Raw genomic sequence first — 22,209 nt, forward strand, 5'->3', positions numbered from 1 at the left:
AACCGGTAAAAATGAGCGTAATTTTATTGGGTCATTTTTTGTGTTCTCGATTGCGAACGTTGGCACCGGGAAAGCATACGTAATGGGAACGTATCAACGATGTGCTACTGTATTTTCACTTCATGCCTTCTCACTCAGAGTGCGAGACAAATGACTTCTTTTACTATTGCATGGCAGCCCATCACGGACAGCAGGAGCCCTCAGGAAGTGCGCTATTTCGCTTGACGCCTTTGCGACAGTGGCACCACCGCACATGGTGTACGCCAACACGAATGCATGCAGCTGCAATGGAAATGGTGCCAGAGAGCGTTTTAATAAAGTGCGTGTTTTTATTCCGAGCAAAAAATATTAAAATTGAAAGCACATGCTGTCACATGATGGGGGTGAGTAAATACGGAGGAGAAGGCGCACCGCTTGAGACGTGGGGAAGGGGTAATGGTGGAAAGGCGGCACAAGGGCAATAAAGTTCAAAGGATGACGCTACTTTTGTTTATTGAGGGACTTGGACTCACCCAAGATATGTTACAGTAACAGTACGGGCCATGCCGCAATTTCTGCACGACACAGGACTCGACTAAAATAAACGATTCAGACATGCAGCTGTGTTAACCAGCATTATTTAAATCCAGTTTTGAACTAATAATTTGCCAGTCTCGATTGATTTACGCACCGCACCCGTATTCTTGTCATCATCATCTTCCATCCCCCTTTCTTTCCTAGCACAGAGGAGCAGGTTGAGTGCATAAGCTCAGGCCAGCCTCTCTGCCTTTCTATAAATAAAATTTCTGCTCCTATTAAGACAGCAGGAGCACCAAGCTGTCTGGATTAATCTAGCACTTGTACCCCATTTCCTTTCATAATTGGCATTCGACACTGCAGAATTTGCACGGGTAGTACGGTCCTACAAATTTATCAGTCTGCACATTTTGTGGTGATCAGGTCTGGATTATAGATACCTTCTATGGAATAACATTCACATATTATGACTATGACGCATGTGGTTGTGCCAAATAACATGATGCTTTCATATCTTGACTCCCTTTATGCAATGCACTATGTGTTGGTTATGACAGTGCAAGAAGTGCGGTCACATGAACGTGTCACTCCAAGCATTCCGTGCTGAATAGCTATAGATTTTTGGCATCTCTATCTAATAGTATATAATGACTACAGCATATATGAATAAGAGATTGAATTGCCTGTCATATTCATATCTTCTGCATACCATAAATGCTGCAATAGGTTTTGGTCATAGTGCAGGTGATGTGAAAAGTCGTAGCTTCCACAGTGGTTCCTACTAAGTATGAAACGGAACAGTCAAGTGCCTTTATAACAAAGCACTTGGGATGTCCAGAATTCTTTGTTTACAGGCCACTTTGTCGTAAAAGCTGTTCACCATACCATGTGCATGTTCAACAAAAGAGAACTGTTATATAAAGGGCACTGAAGAGAAACATTATTAAAGAGGAGCCTTGATAAACCAGAGAAGGTGCAAGAATGAAAGACCAGTGGTGACACCGTCATGAAGTTCCTGCAGCAGCTTGCCATAAAATCATAGATTTTGACAGCATCTGCTCAGGCCTTATTAATCTCACATTGGTAAAGATTGGATACACTGTATTATAAAGGAGCCCAAGACTGAGTTCTGCAAGTTTTTAGAGCTTTTACAGTGCTACCATGACCAGAATATGAAGAAATAGTTTGAAATCACACTGACGTACTGATCCTGGCCTTTCGATGCAAATTTCAAAAAGTGAATATTTGAGCTTCATTTTCTTGCCTTATAATCAATCTATTACTCTGAAGTCATTATCAGTCTAAATTGATTTTGTGTTTCTTTTCAGTGTCCCTTTAACATGAATTCAAAGGATACTCGGTGAAAGAAATCAGTTTTTTATGCATACTGCATCCGAAGGAATGTGCAAGTGCAGCCTGTCATCAGCACGCTCGTCAAGCGCAGCGCTAGTGCTAGCGCTGACGGCAACTTAGTTGTGGTTACAGAGTGCTGTAGTGACGCCTATGCGCATTCATTGTTAAGTAACAAATCAGCCTTAGGGAACGCAGAGTTGCCTTTGTCATACAGGCAAATTCATTTGTAGTGGTCTTCACTGTATAAGCATCCGCAATGCACATGTTATAAAGGGATTTGGCCCAGATATATGACATCCTTTGTTGTACAGGGAATTTTCTTTAGAGGCATTTGTGTATAGTTTGATTAGTGAAGAGAACACTCAATGATTGTTTCAATTGATTCAGAATTGCCTGTGTATTCACTTGATTTATTGCATTGTTTCAAAAATTTATATATTCTCCATAAAAAAGTTTGGATGTTATTGAGAATGTCTTTAACTCTAGCAATTAATCAGGAGGTGCTTGATCATAATGTTTTGGAAAACACAAATCTTCAAGGACACGTAGACACAAAATTGTGGTCTGAAAACTAAGGGCTCAGAATATTTTTGTGCTCTCTTAAGAGGAAGCTTTAGCTCAGGCCCAAGTCCGATGCCACCTATTCAAATACATGCAAAATGCAGAAACACTTTTCTGATATAACCGCTGGGGCAATTTTAATGAAGTTCGTTGCATTTGAGAGAGCAAGTTAAATTTTAGGGACTATTGGGAGCAGAATTTTTTTTAAGGGAATTTTCAAAAATTGGTGAATCGCAGTTCTGTAAACTCCATCCATTAGAGCATCCAAAGTGGACAAATTTGATATGTCAATTTATATCTTGCATGAATTTGTTACATTGTTTACAAGAGCTTTGCAAAAGTTCTACTCACAAATTAGTGGTCTATTTGAAAGCCATGTATAATATATCAATGTTGTCTGCTTTAGATGTACTATTAGGTGTAGTTTACACAATTGTGATATCATTTTTCGTTGCAGAGTTAGAGTTGTAAACTTGATAGTTTCGTTTTCTGAAAATTTGCGATTTTTGCCCATTTTTAATAAAACATTGATAACCTAAGTCAAAAATTCGTAACCATCAGTCACTATATTTTAACTTTTTCTTTTAAATGTAACAAATCTCAACAAATTTGGTGCATTAGTGGCCAAGGAAAATGATTTCTCCTTTCCCATGTACTTAGATAGGAGGCCCCGAGCTAAAATTTCCTCTTAAGGCACTGCTGTTTCAAGCGATGATGTGAAAACAATTCTCTCTCTCACTTTCTTAAATATACTTCATACATTTTTGTAGCTCGACATGTGGTCGAAGTCTCGGTACCAGGTGTTTCAAAAGGTGAGCATACTTTCTTAACCTCCTTAGGGCATTTTTGTGCAAGCATGTACAAAATAAAAGTGGATGCTTTAATTGGAGAATTTTCTTTCCTGTTCTAATAGGTGGATGTTGGTTCAGTAAGCCTGGTATGAAGCCTGATGGGCTCCAGCCGGTGACAAATAATTATATATTTCTTCAGTATAAATGATTAAGAATGAGGGCCAGTTTCAGTGTGGCTTCATGGATTGTAAGTGTCAATGTGGCAATAGCTGTTAGCGCTGTCACTATAAACTGTTGGTGATATAAGCTATTGTGATAGCTTTTCTGGGGGTAGTGTTTGCAGACCATACCATGCTGCTGAAAGCTTTATGCATTAAGTCGTTTCCCATGCCTCGAAATTGGCCCTTGTTTTTTGCCTCAATTGATACTTCTGCATGTTTGGCATAGGATGAGTGGAGCCACTGAAAAGGAGAATGCCCCGATTTGATAACATCCCAAATCAATGCAGGGGCCATGAAGCGCTGTGGCAAAAGATCTGGATTAACTTTGACAACCTGTTCTTAACAATCGCCCAAAGGTCTGCACAGGAGTGTTATTGCATTGGACCTCTATTGGAAAGCAGCTGCGGCGGACTTAATACAAACAGTGAAGATGCATCTCTCACGGTATGAATGATTCGGAAGGAAGCTGTATTAGGCTAGCACATTCAAGGCACCCCAACCACAGATCACCAGCAGCATCCGCAGGAAAAGTAAAAAAATGCTAAGTCATATTTGGGTGAAGTGTGGTGGAGGCTGCACCTCTATTTACACTGTAACAAGGTAGGGTCATCAGTCGTTTTAAATTAAAATTATTTATTTGAAGCAGAGAACATATCACAATATGACAAAGTATTGATAACTAATAAAGAGAAAAATGACAGATTTCATTCTCTGCAAAACTCCTGACAGGATGATTTGGACCAAAGCCTATTATCTTCTTCTTTTCGTGCGCATCGCAAAGGCTACTTATGCTGCTTCACATGTATGAGTTATGTGGGATGGAATGCAGGTTGGGAAGGATGAAGAGGTGGCATTTTTATCATGGACATAATTTGCCAGTCACACTGTCATCCTGAAAAAAAAAGAAAGTATTTTTTTTCCAGAAATGCAGTAAGAACAATGACGTTATTTAAAACCAGTACATACAGATATTTGTTGACTGCATATTGAACTGTATTGGGAGATTCGTGTTCGCACTTGTGGTAGCTTATGCCCATCAAGCATTTTTGTCCCTGAGGTTTGTAGTATTTGTTGCATAGTAGAATACATTGGCTCAGCGAGTTGGAAAAGACAACAATAAATTACATGCCATCACCTGTCCCTCCCCTCTGGTGAGAGGCTTGGAAATTGCACTGCACTGGCATGATCAATTATAAATATGATGCATAAGTGACAGACGGGTGCAGTGGTAGCGAGACAAAAAAAAAAGAAGAAACTGGCACCATGTTCTACAGGCACAGAGGAAGGGTGAAAAACATGTCTGTGCTAGACACAATCTTTGGTGATCGTGTGGCAACCTTGAAAGCAGCTTGAAGAGATCCAACTATGTTGCCAAACATGCATGGATATTTCTAGTGCAGCATTTGTTTATAATTGTAATGATCTGCATCACTTGGGTAATGAAGCTTTTCGCTTGTCTTGGGAACATTTTTCGGCATGCTTTACTGGTTACTTAGGCTAGTTTTGCTATGGCTGCTGTCTTGTTGGCTTGGCTCCATCCTGCCAACCAGGCCCCAAAAGCTTGCAGCTACAGGATTTAGTGAACTTACTTCTCACCTATGTACCTGGCTTCAATTTGCAATGCTGTCCTCATTTTATTTCTGATCATAGCACACAGCAACTCTAATATTGCTGCATTTTGATATCACCTGGTAATGCTTGGCATCATGTGCTTACGTGAGAATTTTAATACTATCCTACTGAGATATGAAGCAATTTGTGATTAACCTTTTTGGTTGTCAGGTTTTTCAAAGGGGCCACGTGTTCAGTGTCGTTTTTTTTCTCAGATATAAAATGAACACAGCGGTATATTTTTGGTTATTCAGAAGGGAACAAGTGACATGGATAATGGCGGATGCACTCTTAGTATGGTCCTCATGAAAGAGTGGAGAACATACGGGTATGCCAGTGACATGGTGAGGCAGTAATGCAGAAATGTGCCGGTAAGTCAGTTACACTGAAAGGGTTAAGTAAGCAAGTTTGATGTGGATGGCTTGCTTTCACATTTCCAAATGACTAAGTTAGATTGATCCTAAGCTAGCTCAGTTTCAACTTTTGTTTTTACAAGCTTACTTTACTGCTATCGTGCCTTGCTTGCATCACGACTTCTGTTCTTATGTATTCTCTCCCTTTTTTTTTCAGGTGACAGATCATGCAAATGCAGCAATGCTTCATTTCTTTTCTCCACAACTTCCTGACTTGGCTGTTAAATCATTCCTGGTGAGTGTGACTGGTACCACTTGGACTATACAGGGCATAGGCCATTTATGAACAGGGGCTATAGGGGTCTTCTAGGGGTGCTGGTCCTATTTGGAACATTGTTCAAAGTATTCTCTTCATTGCTGTGCAAGTTTGGGAAATTTCTCTCCACAAAATCTGAGTACGATAAAGTGCGATAAAGAAGAAAAAGTGAAGGCGAGACAGACGGGGGCAAGCGCTTGTCCCATCTGTCTCGCCTTTGTCCCATCTATCACGCTTCACTGTACTCAAATATGCATCATCAGCTGTCCCAAAAACCTACTCTTGCAAAGAAACCTGCATGTATCTTGTCAGAGAAGAGGCTGAACTTGTTTTTAGGGGTCTGCTTATTTGATGTGCAAAACAAGTTATGTATATGCCTGTCTGGACATGCAATGTCTTGCTTAAATTATTATAGTGTGTTTCCTCCCCCTGAATAACACTTTCCCGGTTTCAAAATTACTTCACTTTTACAGACGTTCCCTATTGAGATATAAATAAGCTTTTCCTTTTATTCGTTTGTAACAGACGTGGCTCCACAGTTACCTGCACCTGTTCTCAGCGCCATGTCGGAGGTGTGGCACACGACTCCAGCACAACATGCCACCAACATGGAGGGACCTACGCAATTTGGATGTTTACCATGAAACTTGCAGGCCGTGAGCATTCCTTTGGACCACGTCATGTCTTGAGAGTTCATCTGAATTGAGTTGGCTGCTTTAGTGCAGCGTTGCCAGAAGATTAAGCATGTGCTGAGCACTTGTTAAATTCAATCAGATTGAGAGAACTTGCCATTGCTGATCCATCGGATCATCTCTATATACATGTAATAAAGAACTTGCACACACGTGTGCGCACATGTCCTTATGAGCCTTGCCTTTTTCTCTTTCTCCTTACCATGCTCGTTGTGGTGCTGTTTGATCTGGTTTGCTTTCATGAAATGCAGATACAGTGAAACCTCGTTAAACCGTAGTTTGCCGGAGCTCGTAAAAAGTATGTACTAAACGGTAGTACTGTTTAACCTAAATAGCACGAGATCGCCCACTTGCCTGTCGAAAACGGAACTCGGAGAGAGTGTGGTGAAAGGGGGAAAAAACATGCAGTATTTATTCACTTCGTGCGACAAAACTGTTATTTTTGTTTGATGCCGCGGGGGGCCTAGCACAACGACAGCGGCCTCAAACTTACTGAAGCTGCGTGCCAGCTTTTCAGCCAGCCCCCTCTTCTCTGCAAACATTCGCATGGCAGATTCCTCGTTGGCGTTACATATTCTCCATGCACGAGCACAGTAGTGCTGCAGAAGTCCCGGGGCGCCTTTTTCAATGCTGGGTGCCGGAGTTTGGAATGCTTTTCATTTAGAATAGTGCTACGTTATCGCGCCCCTGTACTCGTCGCGACGATTGCATTCATGAGGATGACGTAACGCGCAGCTTATGCTACTGTCGGGCCGGAATTACCCATGCTGTCGCTTTCCGTGTTGTCCTCACCACTGTCGCTAGTCGACACTTCGGCAACAACACAGGCAACGATGGCGAAAAGTCAAACCTCATAGCTGACATGTCTTCGCGGTCGCAGCAGCGCTGCCGAGCAACTTCTTCGCATTCCAAATGCCACACACCGTAGTCAACAGCAGATCCCTGTCCTGTGCCAGCGCCGACTTCTTCGTGTCACATTCGATAGCACGAACGATGTCTAATTTTTCTTCTATGCTGAGCACCTGGCATCTTTTTTGTCCGAGCTTCGGCATAACGAGAGTCCTCACTTGCACGACGTCATAACGCACAGCGTGGAAATGATGTTGATGTGGCTCTATGCGCAAACGCACAGGGCGCTTGGAGGCCGTTGTTCCGATCTCTGGGGCTTGTTCTGCCGGGCCACCCAATGGAGACGACGCACCGCCGTGTTTGCGCGACGAAAAGTTGAAACGCTTCATTTTAACTGATGCGTACGCAATAAACTGGTACGGTTTATGCGGATACAAAACACATTATGTTCAATGGCCCCTGAGTCGGGGATTTGACTTTACTACTTTTAAGATGAAACTACTGTTTAAGCGGGTACGGTTTAACTAGGTTTTACTGTATATATATTTGTGAGTTTAGCATATTGCAGATATATATCTAAAATCTAATCTTCAAAGTAAATAATGGGCTCAGAATTCGTATTACTATGTGGAAGAAAGCTCTTGAGCCATTGTTGGTAACACATACAGACTCCCAACTGAGCTGAATTGCCACGTTTGGGCAGGCCTAGAATTGTGAACTGAAGCCTTGGGGGCATGTTTTCACGTATGTGTATGTTCATCATTTGCAGGGGTATACATTTTTAGGCAGAACTAATTTGTATAGATGTTTTTACTCCCTATGCCACTTTGAAGCAGTTTTAAAACCCCAGTGACTTCCCACTAAGCCATTTCCCCTAAAATAAAGCTGTTGGCTTGTAGGGGTAACTGCACTACCGCCCAAGGAACAATACGTAGATGAAAGACACAGGTGCACACATTCCAGCACTGCTGTCCTGTGAATTGCGATGTTAAGTATACAAAGAGGGCAACTGTAATCTCCAAACCAGAGTCTTACTGTAGTTCAGTGACTCTTGCAAGGGCAGGCAATTTTCATCAGCCACACCTTGAGCAGCAGCTTAATGTTGAGCAAAGTAGTGACTTACTTTCAATAATAAGATTATATTTTTACCCGCCATGGTTGCTTAGTGGCTTTGGTGTTGTGCTGCTAAGCATGAGGTCGTGGGATCAAATCCTGGCCACGGTGGCCACATTTCGATGGGGGCAAAATGAAAGAATGCCCATGTACTTTCAATTAGTTGCACGTGAAACCCCAGGTGGTCAAAATTAATCTGGAGTCCCCCACTACGCTGTGCCTCATAATCATGATTTTGGCACGCAAACCTTCATAATTTAATTTTAAGATTATATTGCTAAAGTCTTTTGTGTAAAATATGCTTCAAATTGAACTGCGCCATGATGCAACATCGTTATGGCAAAGACAAAATTTAGCTGAAGCTACGAGTATCGGAGATTTCTCTTTTAACAGCATGGGAAAGGAATTGTTCGCTTCATTCTAGCGGTGGCTTTCCTTCCAACATGACCCATTGAAAGGCAGACCTTATAGCATCACATACTACTTCATGCCAGCAAATAATTCTGCAGAACTGTTGTGCTTTACAAGTAGCAGTGCTGGTGATGCACTTACAGGCGTCACCAGTGGAAAGCCTGACCCTGAAGTCACTGTTTCATTAGAGGGGACTTTGCCAACAAGAGAACAGGTCTGCTTTAGCAACAGATTCTACAGCCATGGCAGCCTTGTGCTCATCAATGAGCAAAATATTTTAGTGACGATTCCAATTTGACTCAGTTGTAAAAGCCAAAGATAAGTAATAACCCTACTTAGATGTGCTCTCGGATGCATTGCATAGAATTTGGCATATAGGTCCATGTTTTAATTCCTTATGTATATGTTAACAAGCTATGAGCACAACCATGAACTGTCACACAACCCAAAGTGTGCGTTTTGCGTATTTCATTTTGTGGATTATCCCTACGAAATATGGCAGAAATGGCGAATAAACTTCAGATAAGAAAAAAAAAAAAAAAACGGCAGAGATTGGTCCTGCGCATATTCATCAAAGGCAAGAAATCCTGACTTTTTTTTTCTGATAAATTCAAGTTAGCAGATGTTTAACCCTGAATCTTCTGATCTTATTGAAATGAAATCTGAAGACTGACCTACATTATGAATAATACTGCATGATTCACAATATTTGGCAGCTTTTTTTTGTTAAGTCACTTACTTAACAGCACAAAAGTATCACATGAATGCCTGTTCTCAACAAATTATATCATAAGAAGCTAACAAACAAGGACACCAAGGACAACATAGGGGGAATTACTTGTACTTACTAATTGAATTAAAGAAATGATAAATTGATGGCAATGAAAGTGGATGAAAAAACAACTTGCCACAGGTGGGGAATGATCCCATGTCTTCATATTACGCGTGCGATGCTCTTTGCATTATGTGCGAGCATCGCACACGTAATGCGAAGTTATCTTTTAATCCACTTTCATTGCTATTAATTTATCATTTCTTTAATTCAATTAGTAAGTACAAGTAATTTGTTCTATGTTGTCCTTGGTGCTTTTGTTTGTTGGCTTCTTATGATATGAATAAAAATTGGGCCACTTGGTTAACCCCTTTTCCTCATGTTCTCAGCAAAGGAAGCCATGTAAGGTTAAGCAGTCTTCACTTGCGTTGCTTTCTTCTGCGTCTTAGTCGAGGAACATCAAATGTGGGTCGAAATCGGTCACTGCTGTTACCACCTGCACATAAGATGAGAACAGTCACATACTACTACTTTATTTTTCTATCTGTGTGGGCTTTGCGTAAAGTTTAATTCTTTTTTAATTGACCATGTGCCCATACAATAAGTAGTTTATAGTACGAAGCGAAACTATTATGTTTGTTTTTATCTTGACAGGGTAAAATCATAAGAGGTCAGGAAGTCTAATTTCACTTACATTGTTGGGCTGTAGTTCATCTATGAAGAAAGTACCTGCCCATTCTTCACACAGTGGTGCCTTCTCCTGCATGTAAGTTCCACAAAAACTGAGTGTCTGCCAATATTGTTACTTACTTTATGAAATGGCAACTTGGACGCTACTTTTGTTGTTGCATTTATAGATGAAACTGTGTTACATCACTCACATTCATTTCTTCTGCTTCTTTTTTTTCATGCAAGAATGAAAACAGCCTGTGATGTTCACCTTCCGATGGTGTTGCCACCTGCACAGAGGATTAAGAATTTTTAAGAAAGCTTGGAAATTTTTAGGTATTAGTTAGTTTAAAAGAACACTGTAGAATAAATCAGTTCAGTCTGATAAAGTATTTTTTTAAAGAAAAATGCTATATTGGTTAATTTCGTAATAAGTAGTTTAGAAGAAAAAAAAAAACTTGCCTTTTTTAATTGCACGTAGAAACCACAGCACTAGCACATCAGTGTGGTATCATGGATTTCAAAGTATTTCTCATATTTGGGCTATTGTGCCCCTGTAGATGTTCTCGAAACTTGCTATGTTTACAGAGTGTCTACCAAGTTGACATTTTCAAATTCCGTGAGTTTTCCAGGTAAAGTTCCCTGAGTGACACAGAACTTTGTTTTATGTCAAAAATGGCAGACGCCATGTCGCCCAATGCTGTCACTCTCTAGTAAGCATGTTAAAAAAATAAAAAAACGACTTAATCCAGTGTGAATAGAAAGGAGTCGTGTTTATTTTATTCAAAATAGAAAAGGGAGGGGTTAATAAAATGCACAGCTAATAAAATATCTCTGAAAGAAAGAATGGTAAAGCCCATTGCAAAGCAAGTCAAACATTTTCAAATACAAATAAAAAGAGATGCATACATAAGCAAATGTTTTTGAAAATGAGCTATTTCTATCAACTTATAGCAAGCTCATTGGTATTAGGCCCGAACTTTGTCACAGGTGAGATTCTCTTAGCAGCTGGAAAGTCAACCTCAACTGCCCTAACATACTCTCAGCCTGCACGCAATGCCTCAGTGTTGCATTTTGGTTTGGATGAGGGTCACAGGATGAGGGTCAAAGAGTTTATTTTGGTTTGGATGAGGGTCACCTGCATCACGGCGTCAGCCAACACCTTGCGTTTTTGAGCTCAAGCTGCTTCATAGAGGAGGCGGCAGAGTTCTTTTCCCAATCATTCCTCAATGCGAGAGTCTTTTCTGTTCTTGTCCTCGTTCCGCTGCGCGTTCGGCCCACTTACCATTTGAAGCATCCTCTTGGTCAGTTGTACAGCCAACATCCGATTTTTCGTACTCCCCAGGGGCCACAAAAATTTACGAAAAATCTGGCAGTCCGAAAAAATGAATGCATGTCTTTTACTGCCCTTAAGGGCTCAAATCGCCACAGGCACGCCCAAAAAAGCTCTGAAAGCCTGCCCATACGCTTATTAGGCACATTGTTGCTCGTACTGTGATAGGCGACGGCGGGTGCGCCCGTATATAATTAGGGAATACGTACTGCGTTTTGTGACAGTTGCCACTTCCCATGATTGTTAAGCTTCACCGCAATACTTTACGTATATTTCACCGCGTAACACTGCTGTGCTGAGGCGAAGCTGCCTTTCAGAAACCGACATTATGCAACGCGCCGTGCTTTCTAAGCTTCGAAGCCAATTGCGAGGATTACAGAGGTAGAGTCGGTGCCATTGCTAACAGTGGCGAATTCTTTCAATGAAAAACATGGCACCGAATGGCAAGAACATTAATAACGAACGTCGAAGCAGCTAGGCCTCGCGTTGCCGCAGTGGTGGCTACGGCTGCCAGCGGATCTGCGTGCAAGAGCGCCAGTTCGAGGCGGTGAGAAAATCAAAAAAGCGGTGTTGGCTTTGATTAATGCCATTTCGGACCTGCGGTCGTGGCAAAATCTGGAAAATCGGACGGCGAAGGGTTCTTGCGTCTGAAATTTCAGACGTTCTTGTACATTGACTCTATGGGGTACGTGGTGGTGCCGCGAAGCCATCCACATTATCGGGCATGCCCCGAAAATCGGGCATCCGGAAAATCGGTCATTGGCTGTACACTGGCAACACTTCCAGCTGACGACACGGCGTCAAGGACAATTTGTTACGACATACCTCTCATTTACTCGAGCCAGCATTAGGGCGACTTTCGTTCCCTCTCAATAAAATGACAGCTAATTTTCCCTGATAGAAGCACAAATTCCCCAAGTTTTCTCTGAGTATTTCTAGACTGTTCAATATCCCTGAGAATTCCCAGTTTTCCTGGTTTTCCGGATTGGTAGACGCCCTGGTTCACTCCTTGGCTCCTTTAGAATACAATGTAGTCTATACTTGCACATAAAAAGTTTACTAGGCCCAAGCAGACACTGTCAAAATAGTTGTCAAGGCTCGCTGTTGTGGAAACGTAAGGTAGTGTCCCCAGTCTTTCATTTCTGCATCTTTTCTGGCTCACCAAGCTTTCTCTCACAATAACAGTGGCTTTTTATTGGAACAGCAATTAAATGGACACTCCAGGTGCATTCACACCGTTGGCGCTCCCGCCACCGATGTCGGCTGTCCTGCTCGATGCTGCATGTGAACCTCGCATAGTTAGAGGGTCTCCAGAGATCCAGAGTACATTTAGCTGCATAAACAATGAAAAGCAAGTGCACCATCACTGCTGCACTCAATGCCTCATTGGCAGAGCCAGGGCACTGCTGTACCTTCTACTACTGGTATGAGTGTTGTGCGCTTGACACTATAAGCACGCTAGTGTTCCTGCCGAGCTGCTGTGTGTGTGCACTGCTCCGAGTAGAACGGGCAGTAAATATTAAGTTAATGGTATCAAATATTTGACTGGGTGCTGACTAATGAAAATGGTATACTGTACTCTTATCTCATGCACCATCGAGCTGCGATGTTCTCAACACCACTTGCAATGCTCCTCATCATGCCACTGTTGTAAGATGCCTGGTAACCCGCAGGGTTTTGTTCCTTCTGCAGAGCACAAGTTGCCTTGCGGGCTGCGTTGTGCCAACATGTAACTCCCATGTATTGTTCAAACACTGTCCGAGGAGTCCAGGCATTATGCTAAACCTTGTTATCACTGTCGATAGCTTGACAGTTTTGCTCTTTGAGCAAAATTGCAAAATTTCTTGGTATTCTAGAAGGGCAGGTTACTAATACAGCTGAACTTATTTTTCTCATTGGTGTCCCTTTAATGCACGAGAGGGCAAATTTGGGTTTATATATGAAGGCATTGAAGATGATAGCGTGCTGTTCAACTTACATTGCTTCCTTGTTCATCACGAAGGGCTGCACTTGACCAGCAGTAATTCACTGGCGCCTCCTGCACATGGGTTTGTTAACAAAAACTGAGCTACTGCTAGCATCGTGTAGTTTGTTGTGCGAGAACACTACTTTCAGACTTTTGTGAAAGCATCAGAGAAAAGGTGTGGTTTTATACTCACATTATTTTCTTCCTCAGTCCGAAAGAATGGACATTCCCATCGGTCATTTACCTGCACATATGTTTGTTAACAAATATTGGTTGCTCAAAAAGAATTCTGCAAAAATTTGCCATATAGGTGATTTCTTGAAAGGAAAAACTGCTATCCCCTTGACTCCTAATGATGTTCCTGAATTTGACTCCTAGACCAGAATGAAATTCTTGTCAACTATGAACTTTGCTTTCTGAGTACTTCGTATGGGTGTCTTTCATTATGGCACAATCAGATCGATGGCAATTTTCCCATTCCGAAATTGGCCATCCCAAGCTGTTTAATGCATGATGTTGTCTGCAAAATGATTTTTTAGCAAAAATTGGGCATATGCCAGGACTAATTATGTAATGTGTGAAAAAAGGGCGAGTTGTGTTCTTGCATGGTCCGAAGTTCAATGCAAAAATAATTTTAAAAATTGTTGGGTGCTATGGGTGTAAGCACAGCATGCTATTTGTTACTCTTTCAGATGCATAGCTAAAATTTATAAGTATTCATTCTTTATTTTGGTTTATTTCTGCATCTCAGAAAATATGAAACTGCTTTAGAAATTTGTTTTACTTTTAATGAGTGTCAAGGTAAGACGCATGTAATGCGTGCTAATAAGTCACATTGGACAGTCTAGTCTGCTGTTAAACAGCAATGTCGTTTCTACGGGCTACTGCTGTCAAATGTGGAAAATGAATTTTTGGAGCAGAATAAAGGGGGGACCTGAAACTTTCTAACTAATCATAGAATAGCCTTACTATTAAAGGATGTTGTCTCACGAATCTTGTGCTGAAAACATTTTTTTGATCCTTCTATGATAAGTAAAGTTATCACATCGATGCCTAGCTTTCTTTCTTTTCGTCTCTGCTAGCATGCTGTAAGCTACAAAGCAGAGAAGCCAAAAGGGTAAAGCCCCGGCCAAAAGTTGAGTGTCGTGGCAATGAAAGGGCTCTCATTGCGGCACCCCATGGCAGCCGCGGTAGAGTGCTGTTGCATACTCCAGGGTAGCGTATCGTACTGCTGCCGAGTTGTAGCGACACTTGTTTATCGAAGCTCGACCGACATTACTATTGGGTATCGTGGCGTTGTCGGCGGGCTGCAGGCATCCGGTAGACCATGGTGACCAGGCAAGAACGAGGCGATTTCTAGTGCGAAACTTGCACGGTTTATTCAAAGGTTGGTGAAAGATGATGAGAAGAGAATGAAGTGATGAAAAGTACATTTTGGCGCCCCTTAAATAGGCTCTCTACAATCGTGGGAGGGATCTTGCTCCCGTCGACGTCACGTGACAGGCACAGAGTCTGGTTTGTAGATGGGCGTCCCGCTTCCATATATACCAAGCCGCAGGTCCGTAGACGTTTTTCCTTTCTTCTAGGCAATGTTGGTTTGCGAAAGGGCGTCCCGCCACCATAGATACCAAGCCTGTAGCAAGGAATGAGCGTCCCGCCTCCGGATATACCAAGCCGCAGGTCTGGGAATGTAGACGCTTTTTCCTTTCTTCTAGGCAATGTTGGTTCGCAGAAAGGGCATCCCGCCACTGTAGATACCAAGCCTGCAGCAAGGAATGAGCGTCCCGTGTCCGGATATACCAAGCCGCAGGTCTGGGAATGTAGACACTTTTTCCTTTCTTCTAGGCAACGTTGGTTCACAGAAAGGGCGTCCCGCCACCGTAGATACCAAGCCTACAGCAAGGAATGAGTGTCCCCCCTCCGGATATACCAAGCCGCAGGTCTGGGAATGTAGACACTTTTTCCTTTCTTCTAGGCAATGTTGGTGCGCGGAAAGGGCGTCCCGCCACTGTAGATACCAAGCCTGCAGCAAGGAATGAGCGTCCCGCCTCCGGATATACCAAGCCGCAGGTCTGGGAATGTAGACGCTTTTTCCTTTCTTCTAGGCAATGTTGGTTCGCAGAAAGGGCATCCCGCCACTGTAGATACCAAGCCTGCAGCAAGGAATGAGCGTATCATGTCCGGATATACCAAGCCGCAGGTCTGGGAATGTAGACGCTTTTTCCTTTCTTCTAGGCAATGTTGGTTCGCAGAAAGGGCATCCCGCCACTGTAGATACCAAGCCTGCAGCAAGGAATGAGCGTCCCGTGTCCGGATATACCAAGCCGCAGGTCTGGGAATGTAGACACTTTTTCCTTTCTTCTAGGCAACGTTGGTTCACAGAAAGGGCGTCCCGCCACCGTAGATACCAAGCCTACAGCAAGGAATGAGTGTCCCCCCTCCGGATATACCAAGCCGCAGGTCTGGGAATGTAGACGCTTTTTCCTTTCTTCTAGGCAATGTTGGTGCGCGGAAAGGGCGTCCCGCCACCGTAGATACCAAGCCTGCAGCAAGGAATGAGCATCCCGCCTCCGGATATACCAAGACGCAGGTCTGGGAATGTAGACTCTTTTTCCTTTCTTCTAGGCAACATTGGTTCGCGGAAAGGGTGTCTAGTTGCGGAAGGGCGACTGATCCATTTTCCAAGTTCACATATTCGCGAGCATGCCTCTGCAGGTGGCAGTCCGCGGTCCTGGGAATAGTAGACAGCTGAACCCTTCTCTTTCGCGCGTTGCTGGTTCGCGGAAGTTCTCCTGCAGAGCTTGATAGTTCGAGGAAAGGGTCCCTCTAAAGTCACACACACAAAAGGGGCCTGTAAACACTGCGGGGCTTCCGCCAGACTGGCATACACTCAAGACAACCATGGCGAATTAGGAAGTCACACTTCGTTTCGATGAGGCATGGTGGGCGAGAGTCCTTTTTGCAAGGGTTGCTAGATGCCAACTGTAACGCGTAAACAGCACACCGCTGCCATCTTGGAGGCCACATGCAGCTGACACAGCTACATGCAGTGCAAAAATTAAATTATTTTTCTGTATTTGAAATCACAGACATATATATTTTTCAGTTATTTAACTCAAAATTAGCAATTATGCATTACTGAGAATGCTCTCGTGATCACGAAATCAGCCAGTAGCGCTAATGGGTCCAGCTGCCTTCGGTGAAGCTGCATGGTGGCACTGCAGAAGTGAGAGTAAGCGACTTCTGGCTGTTTTTGCCACAACATCGTAAATTCCCTGCTGCATGTAATGCAGTAATATTTGGCTGACACATTCACAGCAGCCTCTATGACAGATCGGCGATGCTTTCTATGTTCAAAAAGTGTTTCAGGTCAACCACTTTTCGTGGAAGTCGAGAAATGCATTTGAAGTTAAAATAGACTATTTCAGAAACTTTCCCGCAAAAAGTACTTCAGTGCATTCAGCAGAAGCGGAGTTATTGGCAGTCAAACATACCGTTCACGGTGCTTCTGCTCCTTCTTCAATGATTTGCACTGCGAAAGCTATGGCAGAGTGAGGTATGCCCACAACGCTCAGCCTAATGAACGTCACTGTGGTGTGCAGTTAAAATTTGATTTTAGATGTTGAGTACAGGCCACTAATTCCGATTTTGGTGCCTACAATGCGCCAAATGCGGTTGTCCTCGGCGAGCCACAGTGCGCTCAGTCAGCGGACTCGTCACGGCACACCGCAGCGGCCACTGTATCTACGTTATGTAGCAGACTCTAGCTACATGCATGTGCAGTGCGTATGCAAAGCGTTTGCTTTGTGGATGACAGGGCTTGAGTGCGTGCTAATGCTCATATGCTACAGTCTGGCCATGCTCCGTGGTGTGGACTGGCTTTGTCCTGCACCAGCTTGACTGATAGATAGTAGCCACATCCAACTTGCTCATTTTGAAGCACTACCAATAGCTCAATACGAAACGAAGTCTGCCAAGACATATAACCAGGAGCGGCCAGGAGTGAGCACACGCTGGCAAGTGTGCATATGGTCTGACCTTAAGTTTCACGTGGTTGTAGGCTAGTTGATTGTTCAAAACTATCTAGTTGAAATTAGCAAGAGCCGACAGCTACGACACTGATAGGCGGGGTAACCAAAGTTTAATTCCTATGCGGGCGGCCATGGCCAAACCTGAGCAGATGATAAGTGGCTTCTTCTGGAAGTATGCAATTATTATTGAAATCGGAAAGCAGATGTTCACTTACTTCAGCCTGTTTATTAAACTGCGTCGGTAAATATACACAGTAACAGTAGGAAAAAGTGCACTTATCCAATCACTCTTCTTGATTGATGCCAGCTATTGGCCAATAGCAACTGCATATGTGAATCAGCTATATTACGAAATAAAGCGTTCAGAAAAGACTGAGGAGCAGGCTTCTGTTGAAAAGAAAGTGTTTCAGAAAAAGGTGACTTTGCGCTGTGCTTGCAAGCTCCACATGCCACACGACTGCAAAACTTGGCTGAGATGTCCACAGCAGTGTATGCTATTCGCAGACTGTGTTTTTTGACGAAGCCCAAGGGGTGGTTCAGGACCCCTTTAATATATAACTTTGATCTTGGCACTTTCTTTAGAGTTGAGGCACGTGAAGAACAATCTTTGCAAACAATGATTAGGCATGACATTTTCAGTTTGTGTCCACGCGGCCCTTTAAGTGCCCCTTACCTGGCCACATTTAAAATTTTGGTTCACACTAAGTTCTGTGGCGCCATCTAGGGAATGCTTTACCGCAAAATTAGAGGAGCTAGGAGAAATTGAAATGTTGTGTTGCCATGCTGCAGAAGTTGAGCTTCACTGCCAGCGTTAGTGTGTTTGGTTAGTGCACTCTTAGAGGAGTTCAGAGATCTGTTTACGCCAGGTCTAGAGCTCATTGATGGTCCTGCAGTCCATTTGCACTTGCATGAAAATGCACTGCCACAGTTCTGCAAAGCACATTCTGTGCCATATGCAATGCGGGAGCAGCTGTCTAATGAAATAGACAGACTTGTTAAGGATGGCATTCTCTCATCTGTTGACAGTGCAGACGGGCCACGCCTCTTCTTCCGATTATCAAGAAGGATGGTTCCATTTCATTGTGTGGCAATTTTAAGGTGAGTGCAAATGCTACATGTGTCACAGCAGTACCCATTGCCAAAAATACAAGATATCTTTGCTAACCTAAACAGAGGTGAAGCATTCAGCACCATCGACTTGAAAGATGCTTACAGTCAGTTGCTGCTTGACGAGGAAACAAAGTTATTAATCAGTAACACTCTGAAGGCCTGTTTTGCTTTAATCGACTTCCTTTTGGTGTAGCCTCTGCTCCTGCAATTTTTCTTAGACATATGGATGGCATCCTGCAAGGCATTCTGGGCATTCAAGTTCATTTGGATGACATGGTAATCGCGGGAAAACGTGGCAACTGTGAGACGTTGTATGAAGTTTTCAGACGTTTCCGGCAACAAAGTGTCAAGCTGGATCCGTAGAAATGCAAGTTACTGCAAGCAGAAGTTGAATTTATGGGGCATTGGTACAAGTATGAATGGTTTGTTACCTAAGACAGACAACACTGCTGCAATAGCAAAAATGGCAAAGCCAATCTGTGTTGTGGAACTATGGGCGTTCTTGGGCTTTGTGACCTACTACCACACATTTCTAGGCAACTTGGCTACTGTTCTGAAGCCACTGCATGAACTACTCGGAAAGAATGCACACTGGCAGTGGGTAACGAGACAAGATAATGCTTTCCTAACAACAAAGTGGCTGCTAGAGGAAGTACTACGATCCAAGTAAGCCACTTATCTTGAAAAATGATGCATCGTAGTGTAGTGTTGGCGCGGTACTAAACCACAGATTAAATAGGCAAGGTTGACCAATTGGGTTCCAGTGGTGAACTCTTTCATTGCTGAGCAAAATTATTTTTATTCCTGCAGACACACTCAGCTGTTTGCCTGTGTGGCAGGAGCATAACAACACGAAGGCTGCAGGAAATGACACACTCTTCTGACTGATCACCTCAACACCTGTCCGCAGTTGGTGAGTAACTTGGCTTGATGACTGTTGACGATAGCAACCTCGCGCAAGTCTGCGATTACATTCAGAATGGCTGGCCACGATACTTGCAAGCTACTCAGGAGCCATTACGTGCACATGCACAGGAAAGATGAACTGACGTGTAGTCATGGAATTGTGCACTGGCGCCATTGAGCGGTAATTCCAATGGATCCGCAGCAGCCAATGCTGTGTATGCTGCATGATACACATCAAGGGATAATGACAATGAGGAACCTGGCACATTCTTTTTTCTGGTACCCAGGACTCAATTGGGACATTGAAAAGTTGGTCAACGTGTGTCCAACACACATAGAATGGGGCAGTATGCCCCCTGTCCGACAACCCTTGCCGTGGCTAGACACAAAGGAGCCACGGTCTAAGGTCCATGTCGACTCTGCGGGTCCTATGGAAGGTCACATGTTAATGATTGCAGTTGATTCACATATGAAATGGATCGGGTTTACTGCAATGAAGACTGTCAGTTCGGCAGAAACAATTGAAGCACTGCAAACCATGTTCATCCGGTTCGGTTTGCCAAGGACTCTTGTGACGGACAATGGGCCGCAATTCGCGAGGAGTTCAGAGCATTTATGAAGTGCAATGGCATCGCTCATTTATGGACAGCTCCCTACAAACTGTAGTCTAATGGTCTGGCAGAAAGAGCGGTGAGGACTGTGAAACAAGGATTAAACAAGAACATACGCGGCAGTTTGTAAGCTAAGCTGGACCACATTCTTTCTCATTATCGGCACGCTCCCTTTCCAAATGGGAAAACCCCTGCTTCCATGCTTCTTGGATATCAGCCACGCTCTTTATTGCACAACGTCATGTTATAACCTTTCCCTTCTGCAGGTGCATGCAACGGCGGCCAAATGCTATGCAATGACTTTTCAGTAAAGAACTACGGAGCGGGTGACAAATGGAAACCAGGTGTGGTAGAGTTCATCAAAGGGTGTCGCGCATGACAACGGTAAAGACTGCAGATGGGGAGCAACATCGCTGCCACCTTGACCAGCTAAAGACCAGGAGGACCAGCGTGAAAGGAGCAGCGGTTAAACCCGAGGCCCCTATGGAAGCACCATTGGCTAAAGGGAGCCAAAATGTGTTGGTAGACTCGGTCTCAAGGGTGCTACAGCAGTGGTGGTCAGCAGTGATGGTCAGTCTCAAGTAGGCACCAACATTCAAATGCTGTCAGATGTGCAGGCCGAGTCCGAGGGCGCTACCAGCGAAATGCAAGTGACTCACTGCGCTGAAGTGACATTGCGTAGGTTGAAATGGAAGCCCTGGTCCCCCTGACCGCTTCACTCCTTAAGGGGGAAGAATTGTGAATCAGCATGCGCTACTGACACGTGCTTATCTTGCTGGATTCACCGAATACACCTCTTGTTAATTGACAGTGGCTGCAGTGATGTCACGAGATAAAAGGCTATAAAAGCCACTAACCTTTATAAAGCTTGTTTGTCTTTGCCAACCGATTCACTTCACTTTATATTTCACTTCGTTTAGAAATTGGAAATATTTGGCCTTCGATTCTATATTTGAAGGTCATTCTTCTTGAATAATTGCGTTCAATTAGAAAATTTTGCTATTCAAGTACTGCTACTAATAACAAAATTTCACTGAATAACTTTCCCTTCAGAGCACATGTCGTATTCTTGAAGAGATGGTAATTACCTGCATGAGAAATTACCTGCATGAAATAACTAAAGGTTCATGAGTTATCATCATCATCAGCCTGTTTTATGTCCACTGCAGGACGAAGGCCTCTCCCTGCGATCTCCAATTAACCTTGTCCTGCGCCAACCGATTCCAACTAGCGCCCGCAAATTTCTGAAGTTCACAAGTTTGCTTTATGGAGCAGATTGTGATTGCAATGCTGGGCCTTGGCCAGGTCCAGCATTGATGTTGCAAGCATGAAATGTCATGTCTTATTTCAAAATCATTGCAAACAACACCCTGAGATACCCAAGCTCCTCAGAGTCTCACGCTATGACCAGCTCATTTTTAGAATAGAGCTCGTGCAGCAGCTCCTGGAATTTTAGGACATACCAGCTATTTACCTATCAATGTGCAGCACAAGCCAGCCAGAATGTAAAAGCATCAAAACTGCAGGGAGCGCTACCAGAACAGCAAAGTATTTATCAAAATAATTTTTTTAAATTGCAATGTGTACCTGTGCTTCACCAGATTGCAGAACTGCATTACTCTATGGCACGTTGGCCACAAAGGTTGACTTGACTTATGATAGATAGCTCAAGGAGTTTTTGAGCTAGAACTTTTACTTTTGCAATGCTTTGCATGAACTGATAGAATGGGGAACATTTTGTATATTCTGAATTTTCTTGGCCCTTTCATAGGGCAACCAAGCCTTGTCTATTTGTGGTGCGCACACCCGTACCAGCAAGTGGAGCAAGGAGGCACGAAGAGTAGTGGTGAACCGCAAGGAGGTGGCGAGCCAATAGCGGCACGCAAGTGGCACATGGGAGTATATGTTCATTGGAGACAAACTCTGAAACCTTGGGTGGCCTCGTGTTTGACTTTGGCTCTGGCAGAAAAAGAAATGCTTCGCATTTAAAAATACCTCAATTTTGCCGAAAAGTGTATTTATTT

General features: G+C 43.4%; 2 protein-coding genes across 5 annotated transcripts in view; one reads left to right on the forward strand and one right to left on the reverse strand.

The window, feature by feature from the left end:
- The window catches only part of MED27 (mediator complex subunit 27), a 63,826-nt gene extending 57,240 nt beyond the window's left edge, over positions 1-6,586 (forward strand). The window contains exons 6-9 of one of the 4 annotated variants that reach the window (XR_012828933.1): positions 3,201-3,242; positions 5,311-5,424; positions 5,624-5,701; positions 6,248-6,378. Coding sequence is in view for 3 of the 4 variants with exons in the window: in XM_075695040.1 (XP_075551155.1) it covers positions 3,201-3,242; positions 5,624-5,701; positions 6,248-6,382 (255 nt within the window). In the remaining variant the exon portion in view is untranslated. Of the gene's footprint in view, positions 1-3,200; positions 3,243-3,343; positions 3,394-3,729; positions 3,856-5,310; positions 5,425-5,623; positions 5,702-6,247 lie in introns of those variants that run through there. The other 3 variants (XM_075695057.1, XM_075695063.1, XM_075695040.1) reach the window with 3 other exon arrangements.
- Positions 4,056-22,209, reverse strand: part of LOC142584757 (uncharacterized) — a 152,761-nt gene continuing 134,607 nt past the window's right edge. The window contains exons 45-50 of the mRNA XM_075694994.1: positions 13,721-13,771; positions 13,540-13,599; positions 10,441-10,518; positions 10,254-10,319; positions 9,987-10,055; positions 4,056-4,334 (exon numbers count right to left, since the gene is read on the reverse strand). Coding sequence (XP_075551109.1) covers positions 10,005-10,055; positions 10,254-10,319; positions 10,441-10,518; positions 13,540-13,599; positions 13,721-13,771 — 306 coding nt within the window. The 3' untranslated portion in view covers positions 4,056-4,334; positions 9,987-10,004. The remainder of the gene's footprint in view (positions 4,335-9,986; positions 10,056-10,253; positions 10,320-10,440; positions 10,519-13,539; positions 13,600-13,720; positions 13,772-22,209) is intronic.

This window comes from Dermacentor variabilis, chromosome 1 (genome assembly GCF_050947875.1).
Source record: "Dermacentor variabilis isolate Ectoservices chromosome 1, ASM5094787v1, whole genome shotgun sequence".
In the NCBI taxonomy this organism is placed as follows: Eukaryota; Metazoa; Arthropoda; class Arachnida; order Ixodida; family Ixodidae; genus Dermacentor; species Dermacentor variabilis.